This window comes from Parasteatoda tepidariorum, chromosome 5, assembly GCF_982258835.1.
Source record: "Parasteatoda tepidariorum strain Cologne lab strain chromosome 5, Ptep-v5.0, whole genome shotgun sequence".
Taxonomy (NCBI): domain Eukaryota; kingdom Metazoa; phylum Arthropoda; class Arachnida; order Araneae; family Theridiidae; genus Parasteatoda; species Parasteatoda tepidariorum.
Window position 1 is genome coordinate 44,384,922 of NC_141759.1, and position 17,720 is coordinate 44,402,641.

The 17,720-nt window shown below is 28.0% G+C and overlaps 1 protein-coding gene across 2 annotated transcripts in view; it reads right to left on the reverse strand.

Annotated features, from left to right (window-relative positions):
• LOC107436602 (uncharacterized) overlaps window positions 1–17,720 on the reverse strand; it is an 88,379-nt gene that overhangs the window by 40,450 nt on the left and 30,209 nt on the right. For both annotated transcript variants that reach the window (XM_043040586.3, XM_043040587.3), the window contains 11 exons: window positions 15,181–15,401; window positions 14,946–15,096; window positions 12,174–12,262; window positions 11,656–11,814; window positions 10,606–10,928; window positions 7,558–7,781; window positions 5,720–5,904; window positions 4,270–4,504; window positions 2,566–2,734; window positions 1,131–1,318; window positions 16–285 (listed from right to left, as the gene is read on the reverse strand). In XM_043040586.3, coding sequence (XP_042896520.2) covers window positions 16–285; window positions 1,131–1,318; window positions 2,566–2,734; window positions 4,270–4,504; window positions 5,720–5,904; window positions 7,558–7,781; window positions 10,606–10,928; window positions 11,656–11,814; window positions 12,174–12,262; window positions 14,946–15,096; window positions 15,181–15,401 — 2,214 coding nt within the window. The remainder of the gene's footprint in view (window positions 1–15; window positions 286–1,130; window positions 1,319–2,565; window positions 2,735–4,269; window positions 4,505–5,719; window positions 5,905–7,557; window positions 7,782–10,605; window positions 10,929–11,655; window positions 11,815–12,173; window positions 12,263–14,945; window positions 15,097–15,180; window positions 15,402–17,720) is intronic.

The window sequence follows — 17,720 nt, forward strand, 5'->3', positions numbered from 1 at the left end:
GTTATCAATACTTACTCCAAAATGCAAAATATTCAATCTCTTTTCCTTCAGGATCTTGCCAACCAAGACAGCTGACAGAAAAAACATCAATCAGCGCTCTTCCAACTTCTGGCACAATTGTGCAATTCCCTCCTTCGGGTGGTTGATTAATGTGGAGGAAAAGATCTGATTCTCCTCTTAATCCATACTCATTTTCTGCTATCAGTTTGGCAATAAAATCACCATAAGTTGGATAATATTCCTTGAAAAAGTCTTCACTTAAAGCCATCTTTTTCTCAGTTGCACCTAAAAAAATATTATTTATCCTTAATTTTTAATACTAATTTAGTTAACATTAAACAGTATATGATTGAAATTTTCACCCACCATTCAAAATAGTTTTATATTACTCCAAATTCTAATGAGACAAATATACATAAAAAAAAACACCATTCAAAATAGTTTTATATTACTTTAAATTTCAATTAGGCAAATATACAAGAAAAATAAAAACATGAGTACAAAATCCAGTTATACACTAAACATTTCTTTTAATACATTATTCAGTATTTGCTTTATCAAGCATAAGGAGATGCGGTGACCAAAAAATAATTAGTTTTTTGAAGTAAGATAAATAATTAGTTTTTTGAAGTAAGATAAATACGGGAATCCGAGAAGAGACTAAAGAGGTGTTGAATTTTTGTCAAAGTTTTAACTATGAGTTCACAAAGTGTAGTTATATCACATCTACAGTAAGTTCAATCGCACTGCTAGTTCTTTTACAATGTTTAAAAGCTATTTTTATAAACCACATTCAAATTATTTAATAAAATGCTCCCAAGATCTCATGCTTTTTTTAAAAATGAATATTAGTACAATAGATCATTAGTACAATATTGTACAACAAAAGCAACAATATGAATTTGATTCAAGAACCATTAATCACAGAATGTTGCATAAAACATTGTTTTATACATGTAATTATGATTTGAAGACCAATATCATTCTATTGGTAATGTATTAAAATTGAATAATCATTGCTAGACCATATAATGTGAACTGTTCTTTGTTTTATTAAGTCTTCAATCAATAATAAATAACAAATTTAAATCAAGGAAAGTTTGAAAGACCATAGAAATGACTCAGCCTACCAACAAGAAACTCTCCGGCCTCAGCGAGATATGTTTCATTGCCTTCTGCATCGACTCCAAACACTTGCCATTCATAGAGCAATTCAGTATCACAGCCGTCTTTGCACAATCCAATCAGACCCACTCTAACAGGGTTTATACGCTGGCCAATTGGATCATTGGGGTAGCATAATTTTTCAGTTTGGCACCTATGAAAGATATTACACACTTTCAGAAACAAAGTAAAGTCAGAAAATGATCAAAACATTATAAAATAGCTGAAGACAAAAACAAATAAACGACTAAATAACTTTCTTTTTTTTATTTTTAAACTAAATTAATGCAGTCAAACTTGTTTATAATGAGATAGAAAGGGCAGAAGTAATTTCTGCTTTTAGTCAAGAAGCTCCTTTAACTAGAGTTGACTATAATAGGCAAATACAGTCCCTGGATAAATTAGACAATATATTATTTAAATATAGAATATTTATTACATCAAGTATTATATGAATATATTATTTTAATTAGACCAAATTATTAGACACACTGAAGTTTTTTAATAATTACATGTTTTGCACAAGTTTATATACAATACTTTCATATTTAAACATACATGTAATGGGTTTTTATTCAAGAGCTTTCTTATATACCTACTTCCTATTAGTATTTATTTTTAGAATATTGTATTACAATGTTAACCCATTGATACACGAACGTAAACAAGTGCAATTCGGTTTCAGCTGTGTAAAAACAATAAAGCTGTATAATATCACCTGATAGTTAAGATTTTACACAGAATTTTATAGTGTATCTTATAATTTGACCAGGTACAGTTCATGAGCAATGAAAGGAATAAAAGATAAAATCAATTCAATGGTTTGCTTACAAAGTTTAGCTCAGGCTCACTTTTAGTCGTAAAATCAGGGCTCATAATAAACAAGTTTGCCTGTATGTAGTAAATTATCTAAACACAGTGGAAAGCCCTATATCCAGAATCGTTGAGATTTTGAAAAGTCAAAAATTTAGATTTTTTTCGAATACTAGGTTTTTAAGGTAAACAAATATCGTAATATGCTTTATGCGATAAAAAAAAATTACAAATTGACGATAATTAATGTTAATTTGATACAACTTTCAAACACAACATTCTCTTTCAGGTTCAAATAATTAATAAAATAATCAAATTCAAATAATTATTCTTCAAATAATTATTAGTTCAAATAATTACTGTTTCTTTTTCTTAAATACAAACACTTTTCTTCCATTTGTGAGAGGTAATAATAGTGCAATTTCAATAGGGACCAACTTTCAGTAAAACGGGACACATAAATGCTCTAATCCTGTTTACTAAGGACCAGTTGTTTTCAAAGTCTAGCAAAATCCCTGAGTTAATTAACTGCAAATTAACATATCCAATATGTAAAAATAAAAATTGTTGATAAGAGAAATTTCTTACTCGACACTAATCACAGGAGGTATGTGCTCTAAAAGTACTATTTGTAAGCCACCCCAACTAGGGTCTCTATCTGACATCTCTATCTTCAATATAATTTCATAAGTGACATTAGATCGTCGAAATACTGTTGTATTCCAATTGACATAGCCTTCAGTTACATTAATCATGCCTAAAAATAGAAAATAAGTGTTGAATAATGTATATCATGCTACAGGTAATATTATATGCTTAAAATGCACTTGAATTCCATGAAAAATATTTATCTTAAGTACATAAAAGTGGAAAAACAAAATAATATAAATAAACAGCAGCACAGTCAGAAAGATTTTCTGAGTATTATTCTGTTTTGAGTTTATAATTAGGGTTGGATTTTAATAGCTATAAACTTTCAATGCACATCAAATATATAAAAATAAATGTACATATACAGTACAGAACCCGTTATCCGGAAATCAGAAAACCGGAGAACCAAAAAACCGGAACGAAATTCAATAAATTTTCCCACCATTTAAAAAAAAAAAATTTTTTTTCCTCATAAGATTTTAGGATTTTTCTTTCTTTTTTGAAAGATGTTTACCTTACCATCATTTTGGAAATAATCATTAGTGTATTACTTCATCATTTCTTCTTCCTTTTAAGATTATTAAAAAAAATTTTTTTTAGTTAGGTTTAACAATAAAAAAAACGGCTTTTTGTAGAGATTCAGAAAACTGGAAAAATCAGTTATCCGGAATAGCGATGGTCCCGATCGTTCCGGATAATCGGTTCCCTACTGTACTACATAAAAATAAATATACATATATAATGTGTGCAATAATTTATTAAATAGAAAATTGTTCAATAACATCCATTAATTAATAAGTAGAGAAAGGGCTGGCATGAAAAATATTTATGAACTTGATAAAAAAAAGTTTAGTATTTTCTCGTTACTATATTGCTAATTAAACCCTCAGTAGTTGATATTAATACATTATTCTTATACAGTGGCTAATTTTTAATACCTGTGCAAAGAAATAAATATGCATTTTTAAAGCCTCAAAACATTATGGATTCCAGATTGGGAATTTTTTAAGGATTTTTGCGACATTTTAAGAATAAAAGACTATTTTCTTTCATGGATTTTTCAAGATTTTCTAAATTTTTATGATGAAGATTTTAAACATCAAAATTTTTTAAGGATCTGCATAGGATAAACAGGAATTTTGATGGAAGGAAGCAGAAGGGAGCATCCTGCAAAGCTGATCCATCAAATGTGACAGCTCTACCATATGAGAATGGTTATTTTGAATTTATGTTTCAGCTTATGTTTTTTCACTTATATCTCCTTCTTATGTGAATGTTTTATAACAATAATAAATTAAATATTTTCTTAAATTCTTTTTTGATGTAATTAGAAACATACTGATCATCTTTTTCTAAAATCTTTCCTATACAAAGGTAGATTAATCTCCTCATGTAGATCATAGAACATTAGTCATGATTCATGTTGTTCCTTGAAGATGTTTCAGATTATTCTTAATCTTAAATGCAGATACAATTTTTGGATAGCTCAGAGAATTAAGTTTTTGGACAATGATTAGATTTGCTCTATTCACAAGTTCAAAATGTGCAAATTATTAAATTATTGTTAATATGATTATGATCAACACAAAAAAAAAATGACAAACACAAAAAGAAAATCATAAAAAAAGTTGTGGCACAAACCTGGCCCTTTTCCAAAACATCCCCCAAGATCTGCTTCCTCCAACAAACCATCAAGAGCTCCTTCTTCTTCTTCACTGCTCTCATCTGAGCTGGGAGGGGGCAAGCCAGTTGGCCTTTCTCTATATAAGACACTCCGATCATAGATGGGATCTGACATATTTTGCAAATCTTCAGTCAGATTTCTGTTTATAACTTCACCAGGTAAACGTCTGCAGAACCATTTAATCGTAAAATTCTAAATATAAAACAAAGTAATTTAGTAAATACAAAGCATTATTTAACATTCCTTTTTTTTTAACTGAATCAGAGACAAATTACAAGTCAAAGAAAAATTAATTTGTGTGCATAATATTTCTACTTTTGAGATTGTTTGTTTTCTAAGGATAGAATCAAGCTTTAGATTCATAACTGTCATTGGAAATAAAATAAAATTAGCTTTTCAGTTTTACTCAATTTAACGCTTTGGAACTATTGCCACAAAAAATTTAAGTTGTAAAAATAAAAATAAAAAACTGAGAACTAAGTGTTAGTATCTAAGAAAAAATTGTCAATGTAACATTTTACCATTTTTTAACATAAGGGGAAATCAACATTAAATACTTCCCCAATTAAATATAGTTAAATATTACTTAATATTAAACATTACGCAATATGACACATGAATAATTTTATTTTGAGTGATAAATTCTGATTTAAAAAAATCTTAAAACAAATAATATAATATTGTTATCCAGAAAAAAATTTATAAGATATTTAATTTATTAAAAAAAAATCTGATATATTTTATGGTTCTATATAAAATAACTAATTTTAGCACTCAACTATGAACTGAAATGCAATAGAAACAAAAATATACAGGACTTCTCTTATCTAATTACAAAATGCATTTCATTTAACAAAAATTATATATTTTCGGAAATTAATATGACAACAGTTGATTGCGGCTTACAGCCTACTTATTTTGAGACTTATTAGTATACAAATCTTTATTTTTATCATAATTTTATTCTTTTTATTTGATTTCAAATAAAGTTCTGCTTTTGCATAAACTTTGTTTGATATATCAAAAAAAAAATTTATAATAAAATAAGGTTCCAGTTATACAAATGATTTTTACTTGTTTGAAAACGTTTGACTTTATTTGCTTGTTATAGTTTGTAAAAGCTTGAAAGCTTTTTTCTAAAAAAACTTAATTTTTAACCTTTCAAGAAAAGCAGTTATGAATGCAAGTTGAATGTTATATACTAGGCATAGGATCATCTTTTTGTGACAATTTAAAAGTTTGATGGAACTTTCTTTAAATACTAATGATTTATTAAAATTTTGTCATTTTTAAAACTTTTCAATAGAGATGTACAGTTCCCAAAGATTAATTAGCATATTTATGTTATCCTACACAAATAATAATAGCAACAGCACAATAAGTCAAAAGTAAAAATATTAAATATACTTTGTTGTTTTCATCATCTGGGTCAATAGAGTTCTGCCCAGGATCTAAAACTAAGCCTTGTCCCCAGCCTCGAGTCACACGAGACTGCGCTCCTTCTGTGAGTCTAACAATAACAGGTGAAGGCACTACTTTAACGTAAGTTTCAACAGCTCTCACAAGAATTAGCGGAGGATTTTGTATAAATACTAAAAGCAGAAAAAAAATACAGTTAAAAAAACACAAGAAATTAGTAAACCATATCAATTGAACTTGAATATAACTAAAATACAATGTTAATAAAAATTGAGACAAAACCATCAAGTGCTATATCATAAATTTAAGATTTAGAAAAAGAATGAATAAGTACGATTCCAATTATGAATAAGTATATTTCAGATATTTATTGCAGCAGGTGCATAATTAAATATCAAGGTCAGTATTCAATTAAAGTATATAGTAAAACAGGGAAAGATTACACATTAGTTCTTAACTTTACAGCTCATGTAAGTACTTAGGCTTGTTTATACAATCCAAATTCTTGAAACAAGATTGGTGGAAATTGATGTAAACTTGTCTTGATTGGAACTTTTATCTTGTAAATGATCATCCAAGCTCTTGGTCCAATGTCTTGGGTGATAGAGCATGTTCTAAATTCTGTCCAAGTTTTTCCTTCCATAACCAATCAGCTTCTAAAATTTCATAACATCAGGGAGCGGAATATGATCTTTTCATTTTGGTGTCCGTTTTCGTATATTACATTCTAAATAAATTAATCTTTTAGGACTCAATTGCGTTATTTTGCCTTCATGTAGACCATGATTTTTATAATTTTGAATATGAACAATGCACATGTGCAAATTTTTCATCCAACCAATCAGCAGCATCCAAGAACTTGGGTAGTGTCAACAAATTGTTTAATTTCTTGAACAGAAAAATTCTTCAAAGTGCTCGATTGCTCAAGAACTTGGTATGAATAGACAGGCCTTTATGCATATGTACTATTTAAGCCGAATTATGATTTTAATCAGATTCATAAAAAAACACATTCATAATTGAAATATAATTTGAATAAATTGAGACAAAAAAATTACTTTAAAATGGAAGTAGTATTAGATTTTACCATAAGAATAATTAATATAGCTAGTTGGAGTGATAAGTGGAAAGAAATAAGCATAAATTTGTAATATATTATTTTCAAGCTACAGAACATTAAAGAACCAAATTTAAAATGTTAATGACTTAGGTAATGATTTATGATTACTTAGGTTAACAGTTATTGGTCAACAATAAAATAACTTACTATTTTAGTAGTGATCACCTATTCAATTTGATACAGATTCTGAAACAACAGAATAATGACAAAAAAGGATACTCGAAACTTAACTTCTCAATCATTTTAAAAAAGAATCAAAATAATAGAAAAATGAAAGAAATGTAGGAAAAAGAATCAAAATAATCTTGGTTTGTTTTGAACGCTTGAAGAAAATGTTTCATAAGAGCAATTTAAAATTATTGTACGTCAAATAGTAAAAGCCACAAAACCAATTTAAAAATAATGATTTAAAATAATGAATAAAAAAATGATTTTATTTAGTATCATCATTATTTGTATTCAACAATTAGAAAACTTTGGTTTGAAAAACCATTAATTAAATATCAAAATATCACATAATTTAAATAAAATAATACACAAAAAACTGTTCTAAATTCAGTTCAGAACTATCTTTAATATTTAAGCAACTAAAGTTAAAAAACTTCCTGTCAATTCTTCCATTTCAAATCTTCTATCTAAATCAATCAAAAAAATCATAAAAAATAATCTTCTTTAAAATCATAATTAAATCAAATGTGAGAATTACCTGTCATATTCACAGTAAATTTGAACTTATAAAGACCTCCTTTCAATAAGAAAGGCCTTAAATACAGCATAGATTTTCTATATGAATCTACCATGGTCAAATCGATTTCTTCAAGAACTAATCCATTTGTTTCATTTAATCGGTAACCACTCCAATATCTCACAGTTTCGCTTGAATCGTTACACTTCATTGTTGTATAAGAGTATAACACAACAGGTATAGACCTATTATGGAAAACACAAAACAAAATTATTAAAAGAGCAAAAAATTGCAACAAAACAACAACAAAAAACACACACACCCATTAAAATCCCAGTATGAAACGAAAAAAAGTGAGCTATTTAAGAATACTTAAGGAAATCAGAAATAATAATTGCACCAATGAAATACAATTTATGCAGCTTTATTTTCTGTTTAAGTGCAAAATTAAATCTCCTAATCAAAAGTGCAATTCAAGCCTAATAGGAGATGGTGAAAATATTAATAATGATAAAAACATTAATTTATGCTTAAAAAATTTTCATTCATCAAAGACAATTCAGTTCATCACATAAGGTAATTACTGAAACATAAATGTTTCAGAGTTCCAAATTAATACAAACAGAAAAAATAAAAGACTAATAAAATTATTATACCATTGGTCATGAAATTGTTGAGCCTAAACATTTCATAACTACCCTGCCCCACAATAGACTGTAACTGGAATGTTATTTTACTATTATACATAAGACAAAGTTAAGCCTAATCTTATTTTCTTCTATTTTTCCTAATTTTCAAAATAACAATAAAAAGAAAGATAGGTGTATAAAAAATATTTTTTACCTTATAATAGCCATTAGCGACAAAAAAAAATTAAGAAACTTAAATCAGCAGTTTTGTTTTAATCTGAACTTTACAGTGCTGAATTATTCTTTTTTCATGAAAAAAAACACTAATGATAAAGTCATTGGATAATAAAAGATAATTTTTGCATAATTTGTATTATTGCTTCATTGTTCCTGGAATGCATTGTTTGTTTGCTGGACAGATGCCATTAAATAGATGGGGGAATTTTTAAATTTGTCACCTCATTTCTACCTGACTCAAGACTGCTATGTGCAATAAAATAAAGAAAGACAAAGTATAAGGAAAATTTTGAAAGAAACTTATTGTAAAATAAAATATTAAGCACAATAAAATATCAATCCTAAATTTAAAAAACAAAAAATTTTATGTTTTATTTTAATATTAGTTCCCAAGTTCTAAAATATTTTACTGAATAAAAAATAATAAACCATTTACTGTAAATGATGAGAATAAGATACAAAGTTCTATTAAAATTAAGATATTTAAGATCAGACACAATGGCAAAATGGTTCAGGCACTAAACAGTAATTGTGAAGGACTGACGTTCAATCCTCAGAGATGGATTGAGGCCCATCCAGCTTCAGAATGATTTTTAACAGCTTAGTCTGGGAAGCAAATCTTATTAGTTCCCAAATTCTAAAATATTTTACTGAATAAAAAATAATAAACTATTTACTGTAAATGATGAGAATAAGATACAAAGTTCTATTAAAATTAAGATATTTAAGATCAGACACAATGGCAAAATGGTTAAGGCACTAAACAGTAATTGTGAAGGACTGATGTTCAATCCTCAGAGATGGATTGAGGCCCATCCAGCTTCAGATTGATTTTTAACAGCTTAGTCTGGGAAGCAAATCTTATTTGGGAAGAACGCCGACAACATTGCCACTATCATGCCCTAGGTTATAAAATTGTGGAGCCATAACCTCTAGGCTCACAATGGACTTTTTCAGGAATGCCTTACTTTATTCCAAATATGTAAAACGGTAATTGTGAAGGATTGACGTTCAATCCTCAGAGATGGATTGAGGTCCACCCAGCTTCAGATTGATTTTTAACAGCTTAGTCTGCGAAGCAAATCTTATTTGGGAAGAACGCCGACCACATTGCCACTATCATGCCCTAGGTTATAAAATTGTGGAGCCTTAACCTCTAGGCTCACAATGGACTTTTTCAGGAATGCTTTACTTTATTCCAAATATGTAAAACGGTAATTGTGAAGGATTGACGTTCAATCCTCAGAGATGGATTGAGGCCCACCCAGCTTCAGATTGATTTTTAACAGCTTAGTCTGGGAAGCAAATCTTATTTGGGAAGAACGCCGACCACAATGTCACTATCATGCCCTAGGTTATAAAATTGTGGAGCCTTAACCTCTAGGCTCCCAATGGACTTTTTCAGGAATGCTTTACTTTATTCTAAATATGTAAAACGGTAATTGTGAAGGATTGACGTTCAATCCTCAGAGATGGATTGAGGCCCACCCAGCTTCAGATTGATTTTTAACAGCTTAGTCTGGGAAGCAAATCTTATTTGGGAAGAACGCCGACCACATTGCCACTATCATGCCCTAGGTTATAAAATTGTGGAGCCTTAACCTCTAGGCTCACAATGGACTTTTTCAGGAATGCTTTACTTTATTCCAAATATGTAAAACGGTAATTGTGAAGGATTGACGTTCAATCCTCAGAGATGGATTGAGGCCCACCCAGCTTCAGATTGATTTTTAACAGCTTAGTCTGGGAAGCAAATCTTATTTGGGAAGAACGCCGACCACATTGCCACTATCATGCCCTAGGTTATAAAATTGTAGAGCCTTAACCTCTAGGCTCACAATGGACTTTTTCAGGAATGCTTTACTTTATTCCAAATATGTAAAACGGTAATTGTGAAGGACTGGCGTTCAATCCATAGAGATGGATTGAGGCCCACCCAGCTTCAGATTGATTTTTAACAGCTTAGTCTGGGAAGCAAATCTTATTCGGGAAGTATGCCGACCACATTGCCACTATCATGCCCTAGGTTATAAAATTGTGACACTTTAACCTCTTGCCTCACAATGGACTTGTTCAGGAATGCTTACCTTTATTTCAAATGTGTTTAATTCAGTCAAAATTTGATATGAAAATGCACACACTTGGTAAAGCTACTATAAGAGAGTAAATTCAAAAGAAGAAGAAAAAAATTAATAATACAAACCTGTAAACTTCTGGAGCCAGGTAATAATTTGGAATCCTATTCCTGATGGCCAAATCAGGAGCTTTGCAAGTTTGATTGGTAATAAAGAACCTGATAGTTGTATTTACTTCTGAAATGGCATTGAATGCCTTGAAGAAGGCATCAATATATCCTTTTGATATGTATGAATGTCGGATCACAAGAGGATTTTCAAGTTCACCTTCCCAAACCACTTCTTCAGCCGTATCGTTGCAAGTCTCGCCATTTCCAAATGCCCTCAGCACTGTTCCATCATCATAATCAACTAGTAAGCACGTGTCTGTGCCAATTCTCTCTAAATATACCTAAAATGAACAAACAATAAATCTTTTTTAAAAAAATCAATTAAATCTATGAAGGCTGTTTTTTTTTTTATAAAAGCTTGGCCGTCATATAAAATAACACTTTTCATGAATAATATGCTTTTTTTGTGAATAATATTATATGCTATTTGAAATAAATATTCATGAAAGTTAGATCAATTTTTTTGCCTATCTTTAACCAGTACCCACTATGGTAATTCTGAAAATGGTGCAAAACGTCAATATGAAGAAAAGTCACACTTTTGATAAAAATGAAAAGCAATTGGGACCTATTTTTTTAATATTTAAAAAGTAATTTAATTGTTGCACAATTTGGGCTCATAAAAAGTTGCAAAAATTTAAAATTATTCATCAATTCAAAAATTTTAATCAAGGTGAAAAAAATCCTGCAAAATCAGCAATTTAAAAAAATTTAATAAATTTTCAAACATTAAGGTTAATTGTCCATTCTAAAGGACAAGGAAAGTTGATTTATATAGCTTTGCCTTAAGCGTAAAGCATTTTAACTGACTTCTTTTATTTCAATTGGCGAAAGAGCTTCGAAAAATGCTGTTAAGACAAGAGTGTGGAAACACAATTAGTTTCAGTTCAGCAATAGTTCAAACTAGATACTTTCTGTAATCTTGACTTATTTAGAAATTTTTTGTTTGGTAATTTTAAATCCTGAAAATTTTAAACTGAAAATTTCTTTTAAATAACTGAAAAATACCTCAAACTCTTTATCCTCTTCTTCTTCAAGGGTAGCATTTACATTGTCTATTGCTATCAAGCCTTCAACTGGTTCCATTAAGTACAAAAATAAAAATACAGGATCAGTTGTTTTTTGTACATGATTGTAGGCAGATACAGTGAAATTATAATAGCCAGGCTGAAAGAAAAGTAAAGTTTTAATGTACATATTTTGACATTGCTCTAACATTTATACAAATTTCAGATGCAAATAAGTTTAAATAAAGAAAAACATATTAAACACTATCCAGAAGTTTTGGGCTTTAAACACGTGTTCTTTAAATAAGGTGACCCTCTACTTAATGGATATGGAACGGAAAAAAAAGACTCCAATCTTACACCATTGAGTAATCAAAATGCATAATTTTTGCAAAACATGAAGAGAAACGAAATGGAAAAAAACTATGTAATTAAATTTGGATAAAATGAAAATGGTTCAAATAATTGAGTTTCTACTGCTATGAATTTGAAAAATATTTCAGAAAATAAGAATCATACCTCTTGAAACATCATAGTGTATGATGTATCAGAACTATTCATTAATGTTGTTCCATTTGCCATTTGAACAATGTAAAGTTCAACTTCACCTATAAAGAATATTGAGGCATTAATAAATTATAAGAAATTTTTTTTAGCTATACAATAAGTTAATTAAAAAATAAAAAAAGGAATTGGAATCAATGAAGGGAAGCAATAATTAAAACAAATAAAAAATATTATTAATAAACACAATACAATAAAGAATTAAAAAGCATGTATATTATGTGTTGTATTTTATGAATTTTATTATGCATTAAAGGTACTTTGGAATACATAATAAAACACAACACACAATGAAAAAATATCAATATAAGTTATTTTAATTAAATAAACCATAATATTTAAGTAAAAAAAAGTTTCATAGAAACACATGAATATTTTTTATCATAAAATTTAGAATCTTGCTCTAGACCAAAAATAATACTAACAATTAAGTGAAATAAAACACACAATTGAATGATATGTATAAAAAATAAAATAGAAACAAATAAAAATAAATAAATTAAGTAAAATAAAAACTTTCTGTATTTAAAATTTTTGATTTAATCTAATTCATTTGGAAATCAAAAAATATAGTTAAGTATTAAATAAGCATTTCAAATATCGAAATGGTTAATAATTTTTAACTTCGTTATTAGAAATAAAGAAGAAAAAACTAACATTTGGTTTTCTTTTCTAAAAAACTTAAGTTGATTTTAATTTTTGCAAACAGTTTTCTTACATTGCATTATTCAATCTGGTATTAGTAGTTCAATCTATTAACTCTATGAAAATGAACTCTATTTGATTAACTCTATAGAAACAGCCTTTTTTTGTAGCTAAAACTTTTTTTGAAAGTTTATGTAAAAATTTATGTCAAATTTCGGAAGACTATGATAATTTTTCCCAGCAGAAATTGCATTTATAAAAATGGACAGATTAAATTAAAATGACCGCTACTTATTTTAACAACAAGAATTTTTATATCCATATGTATATACATATAAATAACACAATAAAGACAAAAAGGATAAAAGAACAGAGAGATTATTGAAGAAAATTAAGAAAAATAATGATTAGTTTCATTTACTGTGCATAAACTGCAAGTACATGAAACTCATAAAATAAGTAAAAAATATAGAGAGAATATAGAGAAAACATGGAAAAAAATATTTAAAAAAATATAGGAATAAGAAAAGAGGTTATTAAAAAAGTTTTTAAAAATATTCAACAAAAAAATTATTAAAAGCCAGAAAACAAAATAAGGAAAATATATAATAGCTCACACAATTATATCCACAAAAAAAGTGCTTTCTAATATTGTATTAATATCGACAAAACAAAATATATTGATACGATAATGTTAGGAGCACCCAAAAAATTTAAATGAAAATAGAACATATTAAGCAAAAAATGCTAATTAAAACAATCCACTACAATTATCCTTTAAAATAGCCATACATATAAAAAATAGTAGCCTAAATAGTCTCCTAACAGAAATAATTCTGATGCTATTTTAATCTATGTTTTTCAAATAATTATTATAATAAACAAACTTAAAAAAAATTATCTCATAATACAACTATACAGTACAATAATTAAAAAAACTTAGCTAGATTAGTACTAGATTATACATATTAATTCTATTTAAAAAGCAAAACAGTGTTTTTCCCTTCTTCTAAAAATATGAATAAAAGAAAAAGGAAATTCAATATATAGATTTTTAAAGTAAATAAGGGTTTTTATTCTGAAAAGCAAAAAGCAACTACAAATTAAATATGTGATTAAAATAAACATTTGATCAAGGTTTAAAATCAAGATTAATCAGTGTTAAACAACCTTAAATATAATATCTGATTTGGAGATCATGAAAAAAACTCAGGAACGTTTTAAAACATTATTTTCATTAATAAGGTATTTATTTTCTAAAAAAAATAAAACTTATGCATTTTTAACTATTTATATTAAAGAAAAACATTTTTCCCCACATGCTGATAGCTTTACAGTATGCTTTACAATAATAATAAAAACATTAAAAAAAATCATAAATTTTTTTTCTCTCTAATTGAAAAGAAAGGTAAAATTCCATTGCTTATTATATTATGTAACACAATATATAAGGAAATAGCAGCCTAAATCTGCAAAATGTCACTATTTTTTAAAATATAGTTCAATTACTGAAAAAAGTTATTATATTCGCCCTAGGTAAAAAAAAAAATTAGTAGCAAATAGCCGCTTCTTAATCGCCAGTGGAAACCCTACGTATATAATATAAATATATCGAACAAAAATTTCATATGAACACATTCAATTATAGAAGGAATGTGATTTGCCAACTATGAACAAAAGATGTGTATTTGAGAGCTATTGGTAGTACTAACTACTAAGCAAGTACTAAGTAAGTACTAGCGCTACTAAGCAAATTTCAAATGAATTACAATGTGTCACATAAAGAATCAAAAGGGAACAAACCTTTTAATTTCCCTTACTCATTTTGATTTGCAGAAATTTTGCATAGGTATAAATGTTCTTCCTATCTAAATTTTTTTTCAAAATGTTCAAACAGTTTTTTCTTGCAAAACTTTTGCAACTCTGATTCGATAAGAATTATTACAACAGTGTTTATATAATATTGACCATCACCTATATAGCAATTATCATTAATTTTAAAGTAGAAACATTTAATTAGATTTAAAAAATAAAAAACTACTTCAGCATAATCAAATAACCTTTTTTATTTATTTATATTACCTGTGGCAACACTCATATGCATTGTCACATTTCTTTCTATAGGGAACTTATTCTTGTCAGGACCAAAACCAGCAATCTGATCATGACTGGTAAGTAATGGGCTGTGAAGTATATTTACTGCTAAGTCTCTTATTCTTACAGCCGTTTCAACCTATAGTAGTAAACGTTTTAGAAATTAGAATCAGGAAGTAGTTTTTGATATTACACAAGTACTTTACTTAGAAAAATTAAATACCTCAGTTAAAAGTGTGTACGATGACACAATGTTTGAAATTCGGATATTAACAAGATATACTCCAGGTTTTCTATACTTGTGTTCAAAAGCCTCTTGTATACCTTCACCGTCTTTTGGAATATTCCATTTAAATGTTTTTTTGTCACCAAATGTAAAGACTGCGGTGGCATTAGTAGGGAGAAGTTCTGATGCTGGATAAGACAAATCAAAGTTGATGGCACCTAAAAAAATTCAAATGTTAAAATAAAATCAGTAACAAGTAATGGTTCATCACAATAAAGCCTCAAATAATTAATGCAAATTTAATTAATTCAAATAATTAATTACAAGAATATATTACTATTTTATAAAAAATCTGAAAAGCATTTTGAAATAAAAATTTTAAAATTTAGTTTTTGTCATAGGACTATTCTTCAAAATAGTCGTTTTAGTCGCATTTTTTTAGTTGTCAATGGCAGTTCTTAAACAAGGAAAGTAAAAAAATGACTAGAAAAATTAAAGTATTTAATCTGAATTTTAAATTTAAACAATGCTTCAAGAACTGAAAAATATCCAATTTATCACTATATAATAAAAATATATAGTAACTTTTTAACACTTTTAATGACAGGTTCTATGAATCATATCACTAAACAACAGATCAGAAATAACATTTGAAAAACGTTCAAATTATCTTGGAATCTGTAAAATGAATGGTAAAATGGCAATGAATGGTATTTAGTAAAAATAGAATGATAAAATAAACATGAAAGATTTTAATATTATAACTGACTTAAAAACTCAATCTTATAACTTTGCAAATACAGTGAATTCGCGATAACTCGAATCTGATAGGACTGACGAAAAACTTCGACATATCGGAAGTTCGACTTACCGTTAGTTTCGGTTTTAGACTTTCAAAATATTGTCGGATTATTTAATTAATGCTTATTAATTACAAATCTTCTAATTGCTTACAATATTAAAGATCATTTTTCTGACAAGCCATTTACGATAACACTGTTTGAAGCTTTTTATGATACCCTGGTCCATCGGCTGCAACTTTGCTGTAGTGTTTGGTGGGAGAAACTGCAAGTTTACTGCTTTCAAATTAGGTAGATCACTATGTGCTGTGCATTTATCAATAAAGAGTATCACTTTTCTTTTTTTAGCGAAGAATTTCCGATCTAATTTTCTTACGTAGTCTTCAAATAAAACTGATGTCATCTAAAACTTTTTGTTAGACTTGTAATCCAAAGGACACGTTTTTATATTCTTGAAACATCGGGGATTTCTGTTTTTCCGATAACAAGTAAGGGCAATTTCTCTGTCCCAGACGCATTTCCTCCAACTAGGACAGTCAAACGTTCCTTGCTCATTTTACCCCCTGAGCAGTTTTCATCCTTAAACATCAGAGTCTTATTTGGAAGACATTTAAAAAATAAACCCATTTCATCAATATTGAAAACATCATTTTAACTGTATCCTTGAAGTAAATTTGGTAACGTTTCATTTAACCACTGTTCACATACTTCAAGAGGGACAGCTTTAGCTTCTCCATGAAGAGTGCGAAAGACATTGTTCCTGTGTTGCAAAGGAAGGGGCAAAATGTACGCTCCTAGGTTTTTTTTTCTTGCTTTAAAAGATCAAAAAAAAAAATCGAGTTAAAGGGAGTAAAATTCGAGTAATCGAGAATAATTAACATGAAATTGAAGATAAAAGGGTCGGGACCTCATAAAAAATCGAGTTATAGTAATATTCGAGTTATCGTACTTCGAGTTATAGCGAATTGACTGTAGTAATAAAAAAATTCTCATAATAAATCACATTGATATATCTCAATTTAAAGCCCTAATTTCAATCTTCATCCTGAGATTATTTTTTACTTTCACTTATTTATTTATCAATATTATTATTACTATTATTAATTTATTTAGAAAATTACAAATTTCTCATCTTACAGGTTGCTTTGCAATTATAATAATAATATCAAAAGGTAAAAAAATCAATATTCTAAACAAGTGACACACAACCTATGGTTCAAAGTGCTAAAAGTGGCTCACGAAAACCTTTAACTTAGCTCTAAGTCTAAACTGTCCTAAATATTAATGAGAATAGGAAGAAAAAAATTTTTTTACAGGCTGTGCTCTGTAACAGTGAGTTACTGACCTAGTTCACAGCCTTTCTTAGAGTATGGGCATGCCATTCCATTTTGCAATTTTTTAATAGCAAGGGATTAAAATAAAAAATAAATCATTATTTTAAAATTCTAAGGGCAACCATCACATTAAAATATAAAACAATGTGAATAAAACACAAATGTAAATACACAAATGGACATACTATAGTTTCAATTCTATTAATACAAGAACCTTCCTCAGTGTCTAAATGTTCATTTATTGTTTAGACACTGAGGAGGGTTTTTGTTTATGGAACTGAAACTATACTATATCCATTTATGTACTTTAATTTGTGCTTTATTCACCTTGTTTTTTTGCTTTGTCTACAAGGCACAAAGTATACATTATCCTTTTTTGAATCATCACATTAATCTGATATTG